The 9050-nt window shown below is 31.6% G+C and overlaps 1 protein-coding gene across 1 annotated transcript; it reads left to right on the top strand.

The window, feature by feature from the left end:
- The first annotated feature begins 537 nt into the window (after positions 1 to 537).
- LOC111036168 (zinc finger protein 84-like) lies at positions 538 to 7628 on the top strand. Its single transcript, XM_022318096.1, has 6 exons — positions 538 to 723; positions 1911 to 2048; positions 4126 to 4201; positions 5172 to 5277; positions 5361 to 5539; positions 5944 to 7628. Exons 1-6 carry the CDS (start codon positions 538 to 540, stop codon positions 7107 to 7109), a joined length of 1851 nt encoding a protein of 616 aa, XP_022173788.1. The 3' UTR covers positions 7110 to 7628.
- The last annotated feature ends 1422 nt before the right edge of the window (positions 7629 to 9050 follow it).

Here is a 9050-nt window from a genome sequence, read left to right as displayed (position 1 = left end):
GAGGCGGTTCGCCCGTTCGCCTCCCCACCAATTTTTAATGCGCCGCGCAGTATACACGGTCGTCGCCCGCGGGCCGCCGGAGCGCATCATTTTTTTTCTCTTTTCGTACACTCTTTTTCTATACGATTTTTTTTTTATCGTAATCCACTCACAGACACACAAACGCGCGCGCACACACACACACACACACACATACACACACCCGTAGTCTACGTGGCCCGCCGCCGCCGCCGCCGCTGCGCTCGTCCCCGGCCGCGCCGCAGCCCGCAATATTATACGTGAAACTCTTGTAACTGCCGCCGCAGCACACGGTCGTCCGTTTTTCGCGTGCGCCGCCGACGACGTCGTCTGTTGCCGCACAAAATAATATCGCTACACGACAATCGCGAGGTGCTCCCAAATTTCGTGGTCATCTAGTTATTTACACATCGTATTATTATAATCCCGTTTAACGTGCAGTGCGGCGTCGAGTGTCGACCATAAGTCACGACTGCGTTTCGTCTGACGTATCCCTCATACGACGGCAGCCGCACACCGATGGCGCACGACGAGGAAGACGAAACGGCCGCTACCGCTGCCAGCTGCAGGTTGTGCTGCAGGCCCTCGGTGGCCGACGATCAACGACATCCGATCGTCACGGCCGCCAACGCCGAGGACGGCTGCGGCGGGACACGCCCCGGCGGTGGCTTGCGCGACACCATTGTCAAGCACCTGCGGATACAGGTGAGCGACCGCGTGTGTACACTACTCAGTGGCATCGTATCGTAATACATATTATTGTTATTAATTTCGCCAGACGCCAGTACTCACCACCGCCAATTATGCAGTCCTAGTTTTCTTTACGTACTCATCTAAATTTTCCCATCGTTTCATTTGCTCCAAGGCGGCACACTCGGCCTTTGCCGCGCTCAAGCGAACGCGTGTGTGTAATAATAATGATTATAATAATACTCCCTACCCACCGCCGCCACCGCCACCACCGACCTTTTGAAATAACAATTGCTCTGCTATCAATGATGATTGCGTCACGCCTGATAACGACGACATTTGCGATCGAACAGCTGCACGCATCCACGGCCGACGTGTTGGCGCACGACCCGGCGGCATTTTTCCTATCCGTCGTGCTTGGCGACTTATTTCTCTTCGCCGACAGTCTGTTCGAGTTAACTTTAGACTTGGTAGCTTTCCGTCCTCATACGTCATATACAATGCCCCCAATACATATTTGAAGTTGTAAAGATTTAAGGCCAAAGAATCATGATAAGCAGTTTCACTTGATATCGCTTTGCTACGTTCGACTTGTGTCCGTACATTGCTAGAATAGTGAAATATCTGTTGACCGTACTATGTTCACGTTAATTATTATCACCTGTTTGGTATATTTCAATTTTGCACTGTAATTATTACTCAACTCTTAATATTACATCCTGCTTCGAATCGCAAGTTCATCAGTCAAGTGTTGTTTAGTGTGACAAATAACATGGTACCTATTATGTAACTTGAATTTTATAGTTTGTTCCACTTGCATAATTTGCCATTCCTGGTATTTTTATTCATTTGACTTAATTGAAGTTTACTTATTCTCGGTACCTACTCTGCTGATAAACCAATAAATATTTATTAAAAAAAATTTGACACAAAGTTAAATAGTACTTACATTTTGCCAATATAATTATTATTATATTATATATATTACTATACATAAAAGATGCTGTGTTTTTGAGTAAGAAAAGGTATACAAATAAATACCTTTAAAATACCCAATACCTATACCTATATTTTTAAAATAAATTATTAAAATATAAGTATTATACTACACATGCGAGTGCAAATGTTATAGAAAATAAAGATGACTACTTATTGTATTGTTGTCGTGGGTGAATTAATTGAAAATGTCTTATTTTATTTAGGTTTCAGAGGATGATGGCTTGTCCAAAATAGTATGTTCTGAGTGCTTGACTCTGTTAAATGAGTGGGAACAATTTTATGAGATGTGCTCAAAAAATAACAACATGCACCTGAAACAACTATCGGACGGAGATGATAAAGTATATTAAATTCATATTATACATTTATTAATACTTAATTAAATTTAATGTAGATGTAGGTATATCAAAGTAGTACATGGGGGTAGGTAAAGGGGGTTTTGGGTGTTCAAACACCCCCCAAAATTAAATAAAACAATCTTGAGCTTTTTGTGAATTTGTTTGAGAATATTATTAACTCGCGTATTATTTAGGATTTAGACAAAAACCCCCTCCAAAAATATTTCCTTCCTACGCCCATGAAGTATTATATATTATAATATAGGTACCTTCCTATTATAAATGGTTGTGTTGTTGTTAGTTTTAGTTCACTATTCTAATAATTTATAGATAATGCATTATATAAACAAGGAACCTACCTACTTTGATATTTTATTTTTCTTCAAAATCAATATTTCTCTACAAAATATAAGTGCTCACTCAAATGTATTTTTATCACAAAAATGTATTTGAAAATGATTTCATATTAATTGATATTATACATTATACTAACCTAGATTTCAGAATCAGTATTTATCCACGTATTCCTAGAATTATGATAATTGTTATTACTGTTGGGCTTTGCATTGGGATAAATATTTTTATAATTTTATTTTATTTATTTAAGTGTTTAACGTTTAATTTGAGATTCTTGCACTTATACAATCATCCTTCTACAACATTGACCACTACATATTATTTTTTTTTCCTAAAAACTTAATTGAAAGGAAATGGAAAAGGAATGTACATACTAAAACTATCAATATCAATTTGAAAAAAGACTGAGTATTTGACGACCTATATAATATATATATATGTGAGTTTATATATTATGCTTGCAGTTCTAGATTCTGATTATCACCACATGGCCTCATGACATATTTGTTTTATTGTTACATAATCATACCGCATGGACGTAGTCCAGTTTTAGTTATCATGTTAATTTATTGTATTATTCATAATAAACCATTTATGATAAACTCAAAACGAGTATAATAACCAGTACTATTTTATGTTTGTTAATTGCAGTCTTTATTAGTCAATACATGGAAATTGGAATTTAGTGTATACTGGTGGTATTATAATGTCATATTATTACTTATTAGTCATTCATTTTCATTTGGTTTTCAAAAGCTAATACCTACATAATTATAATATGTAAAAATAGGATGTGTGTATTATTAATTATAAAGCTAGACTAAATGGTTTTGTATTTAGTATCCAACTAGATTGAAATAGTTAATAAATGTATGCTAACCTTATGGGTGTTAGTGTAGCTTGCGATCTACCAGCCTTATGTATACTCACACTAATAAAATAATATAATAAACATATTTGAGCATTATTTTTGTGTTACAAAATAATTTGTCACTGTTTGGCACAATCACAATCATTATTTTCTATAACTATATTTATGTAATGACATACTTAATATCTAGGCAGAAGCCATTTTGTGTTCATATTTTGTCCTTCGATTAAACTTATCATATTTTTTGATTTGGATATGTACCTAAATCATATCAGTTAACATAATTTTTTGAGTAACTTTAAAGTAAATTCACCCATTGGAACAATTATGGAAAATAATATTTTTGATGTTATGACAATGATGTTTTTAAATATTGTCTCAAAATAATTTAATATCCATTTAAATGTACAAAAAAAATTATATTTTTATAGTTGAATGTTATTATAATATAGCCAAGTAGTAATAAAATCTAAAACCGATACTTATGTCAAATTATCAAATATGCTATCTTCAATAATTTGTGTCGTAGGCGTCTTATTTTTTAGATTACTCAAAAATCTTAAAAAATGATTTTACATGAATGCGTTTCATCTATGCTGTGCATGGGTCTGAGCAAAAAAACTTCCTGAAAAATGGCCAACTTAGTTCTTTGAATAAGATGTAGGGTTTGATAAATCATAAGTTCCTTGATGATTTGATTCTCATCATTCTTATCCTCAGAAATTTAAAACTCGAATGTACAAATGTTTTTTTTTAACAGATTCCTACTATAAAATAATACAATTGTCTTAAGTTTTAGTTACCTATAAATATATTTGTTTCTTGAATATAATAAATATATTAATTTTATAGAATGATGATGGTGATGAAATGGCGAACAATTTAGTAATTGACATTACTGATGAAGATGATGGACAAAGTTATACAAGTATGTGGAGAGAAATGTACACATTAAAAATATATTGATAGGTAGTATAGGTACTGATACTAGGATCCAGGATTGTATGCACAAAAATTCAAAATATGATCCTAATATACTCTAAAAAAAACCTAAAATACCTATTCTTGGTTCAGCAAGAGAACACTCAAATTATGCACATCCCCTGTTTCACTCTGCTTCTGAAACCAGTTCACCTATGGCAGGGTGTCAAGTGGGGATGCAAAGAAATTCCGATTTTGATAGGGTCGCTATGCGTTCTCTTGCTGAAAAGAATATAGCATACAACATAAATATTTTTAAAAAAAAACATTTTTTTAAGCACTAAATAACATTAAAACATATACAAATATTTTAAGTTTTTAAAAAAAATGTTTAAACCATAAGATACAATTTATGAAAACATTACAAATTATTATAATGAAAAACTTATCATAATTATAAAAATAGCAGACAAATTGATTGCAGCCTAAAAGGAATATATGATAAATTTGATTTGTTTGACCCCTGGCCCTAGTACACTGTGTTATTTAGAAAAATAATTTGATTGTGGCTTTGAATACAGTAAAATAAGCTGTCACCCCCGCCCCCTCCCCCATGGGCAGGAGGGGTACCATTGTTACCATAAAATAAATTAAATTTACCTAATGAAACAACATTATAATACTCACTAATTTTCATTATTTTGAAAATAAAGAATTTACACACAACACAATTTTCTGAGTTCTGTAGTTCCATACTTCATATTTTAGGTAGGTTCATAAACTTGAAATCATAAACTTTTTAAAGCCTATTATTATAATATGTGTTAGTTAAATTTTCATGGATTAAAATATACACATAGTATTTTTATTTTAAAAAAATATTTAAAGTTTCTTGTTGAAATATTGTTCAGCACTTTCAGCTTATTAATATTATGTTTGGTTAATATGTTATAATTTTATCTATGTCAATGTAATAGGCAAAGATAAAAGCAAATCGGGAGCACCTAAAAGATCATTCCTCGGAGAACCATCACCTGAAGATTATGTACTGATGAAAGAAGAGACTTTCAATTTAGAACCAGTGTGAGTATTTTAATAAATTCAATATAGATTATTGCATTTGGTCTATTATAGATTTTTATGAATATTATTGTATGCATTTTCAGTAAGAATGGACCAACAGGGGTTTTGGGTGACTATTTAATAGAGTACAACAATTCCAAAAAGTTACCAATAGATTCGAGTAATGCTGATAAAGACATTGTTGACAATTTACGCATTCGAAGAGAAGTTTTACCATCCATGTGGGATGTATTTGAAAAGACTATTGAAAAGCTAAAATCTGGTAAAATAAAATTTTTAATTACTTCAAATCATTTTATACTTATTGCTTACTCAGCTGCCTAACATAATATTTTTGTAATTCAGGCTTTACTAAATATAATATATCTATAAAGACAGTTTGGTCTTAACTATATTTATTTTATTATACCAATATCTGCTATACATATTACACACTGATTGTATCTGTTTATTAATTATTACAAACTTAAATAAAACTAAAGTAAATAGTTAAAATTTCCAAACAACAAGTATTTTAATAATTAAATTTCAAAAATAACATTTTCAACCCTATTAAAAAATTTACTATTTACCCAAGATAAAAATATTTAGAGATTTATATTTATTATCACCTAACCTTGGTAATACACTTTTTTGGTTTGTAAAATATTTTTATTTTGTTTTTAGGAGAGTCGTGTACAACATTAGTAACTCATAGGCGTTATATTATCAACAAAGGCGCATTTCCTTGTTCACTGTGTGGTGAATGTTACGAGTTTGATCAGGGTGTTTGTCGTGATGAAGAAGAACCTCAGCCACCGGTTGAAGTCGACATCCAACAACGCTTATTCATTTGTCCTACCTGTGGGAAATCTTTCCCTCGTCGTAGCTCATGGAAACGTCATCAAATGACTCATGAAGACGTAAAGCCATATGTATGTCGAATTTGCACAAGTGGCTTCAATCGTAAAGAACATTTGATGCGCCACATGTTGTCGCATAGCACTGTTAGACCATTTCCATGTGAACGATGTGGTAAACGTTTTATACGCAAAGAGCATTTAGCCAGACATCTTTTGTGCATACCAAGTTGTTCTAATTCGTCTGACATGCCGAGACCATTCTGTTGTGATATTTGCAAACAGAGGTTTGTGCGTAAGGAACATCTGTTCAGACATAGAAAACGAGCCCATGAACATGCATTAATTTTGGATAATCAATTAGAAGAAAAACCATTTGTATGTTGGCAGTGTGGAAAATGTTTTACCCGCTATGAACACCTGCGCAAACATTTGGATATTCACAATGGTATTATTCCTTCATCTTCGACAGAATTACTTCCTGAAGTGACTCTTTCAGAAATAAAGCCTGAAGAGACCTCAGTAGATATCAAAACTGAAAATTTATCTGATTCCGAAGGTGAACCTGAAGTGCTCCCTCCAGTGAGTGTCCTTGAACTCAACGAACAACAACCCGAACAAGCTAGACCAAAACCAAGTACGCTTTGTACTATTTGCAAAAAAACCTTCTCTCGCCGTAGTCATTTGTTACGCCATCTAAAGCGTATACACAAAGTAGAACCAGTGTTGACCAGGAGGCGTGTACACAAATCCGGCGACGAAAACGGAAATTCTATAGAAGATACCAAATGGGAATGTCATACGTGTGGAAAAACATTTTCCAGACAAGCTCATCTTGAGAGGCACGAAAAAAACTTGCACAGTGAAGAACGTATGGTGCCTGCCCCATATGAATGTGTGTCTTGTGGCCAAGCCTTTTTTGATAGCAATTTACTCAATCAGCATATGGCAACACATGGGAATACTGTGACTGATAATTTTGTTTGGATGTGATATGGTTAAATATTGGGGTTTTTAATTTTTTAATTTTGGGTGTGTAATCAGCTTACACAAATGTCAACTATCAGCTTGGCAGCATTACAAATTATGTGACATCATAGAACGTTTTAAAAGTATATAGAACTTAACAGATTAATATTGTCTGGCAATTGATTGGCATACTAAAAAAAAGAATCAGTTAAACTATCAATATTGTTCCCTTAATAGTTTCAAATGATGGCCGTGTTATGTTGTTTTTAGTTTTATTCTGTTGGCTGGCTGTCTTGACATGCTAATATTTTTATTATTATTACTAATTTATGTATGTATACAGAGTGGCCTACCATGATTTCCTGTTTTCCTATGTTAGTTAAATGAAATATTAGGTAACACATTGGGCCACTGTACATATTATATATAATTTTGACACAATTTTGTTGATTTTGTTATCTACAGTGTAGCTTTTTCGGACCAAAAGTCAAACAAAGGCTGTAAAATTGTAAATTAAGTAAAAATAAAATTTATAAAAACGTAGTTATTGTGTGTTACAATCATTGACGTTATTTACCAAATTGAGAAATTTTTTGTTTACCAATACAGAAAGCTTTTCCAAAAATAATAATAAATACTTCATCGATTTATCTTATTGTTATTATATAATATTATACAGGGTGGATTTTAATTTCTTTAAAGAAAATACTTGATATTTTATTATATTTGTCTTACACTTGTTTAATTTTTTAAATTCTACAATATTGTTCAGATTTTAAAGTTTTATTTAATTAATAATAATTAATGTCATTATTACTTTTGGATTGTTTGTTAATTTTATTAATACCGAATATTGTGTATAGAAAAAAAATGAAATGGACGGGTACCAATAGTTTTGATTTTGACTTGTTTTATTTAATCATCAATAACATAATATGTTGACCTTGAAAGAAACGTGATATTTAGCTTCTTATTATTTCAGTCTTCAAATACGGTAAATGAAATAATACTTTTAACAATATTTAAAAAGGATCAATTGTCCATTATGATACCGTTAATATATTATACTGTATTCATTGCTTACCTTGATTATTGTAACATAGTTATGTTTTGTTTTTTTTTCTTCAATATTTTTATTATTTTTATTATTACATACCAAGGTGGTTTTTATTTATCATATTTTATATAAATACGTTTTTATTAAGTTTAGTGTATAAAAATTAAAAATAGTTGTCATATTGCCATATTATGTGGGTACCTCATTCAAATCTTAATACATTCAAAATGTTGTAAACTATGAAATTTGTTTGTTATCAAAACACTTATTTTTCATTGTTTATGTGGCAAATTAAATTCCAACATAAAACGGTTTTGATCATTGTTTGTTTTTAATAATCTAGTTTAATTTTTTTAATGCGTAAATGTATTTATCTTGGTTATGACAACTATTTTCACGGACATTTGTGTACTATTATATTATTATAATTTATTATCATATTCTATAATATATATTTGTAATAGATATTTAAGACAAAAATGTTCTCTGGAGATGGTGGGTTTTGGGTTTATTTTTGTTTTTTATCTACACATTTGCTCAATTTCCATTTTACACCAATAACATACGTACACACATGTTATTGAATAGATTTATTGTATTGTACATTGTTTCAATTGTTTCAGAACAATTTAAATACAATACTTGTAATATTATTATTATTATTATAATAATTTTGTTTTTTTTATGTATTTTATTTTATAGTGATACAATTAATGTTAACATTTATTAAAGCACTTTTTATAAATATCTATTAAGTTGCTTTCAAAAATAAGTGTCCCTCCCACCACACTCCATTGTTTTTCACTTGTCATTTGATTGTTTGTTTATTTAATTTTTATTATTATTATGTTTTTCTACTAACTTAATTGCAACAGATTCACTTACATTTTTATAAACGACTGAGACCT

The sequence above is a fragment of the Myzus persicae genome, unplaced genomic scaffold (assembly GCF_001856785.1).
Source record: "Myzus persicae strain clone G006 unplaced genomic scaffold, MPER_G0061.0, whole genome shotgun sequence".
Classification (NCBI taxonomy): domain Eukaryota; kingdom Metazoa; phylum Arthropoda; class Insecta; order Hemiptera; family Aphididae; genus Myzus; species Myzus persicae.
This window is presented reverse-complemented; position numbering and strand designations above follow the sequence as displayed.

Bases quoted from the DNA above. Each gene is read 5' to 3' on its own strand.
- LOC111036168 (XM_022318096.1), top strand. From the start codon at position 538: ATGGCGCACGACGAGGAAGACGAAACGGCCGCTACCGCTGCCAGCTGC. The intron at 5,278-5,360 runs GTGAGTATTTTA...ATGCATTTTCAG, and splicing joins ACTTTCAATTTAGAACCAGT to TAAGAATGGACCAACAGGGG. The intron at 5,540-5,943 runs GTAAAATAAAAT...TTTTGTTTTTAG, and splicing joins TATTGAAAAGCTAAAATCTG to GAGAGTCGTGTACAACATTA.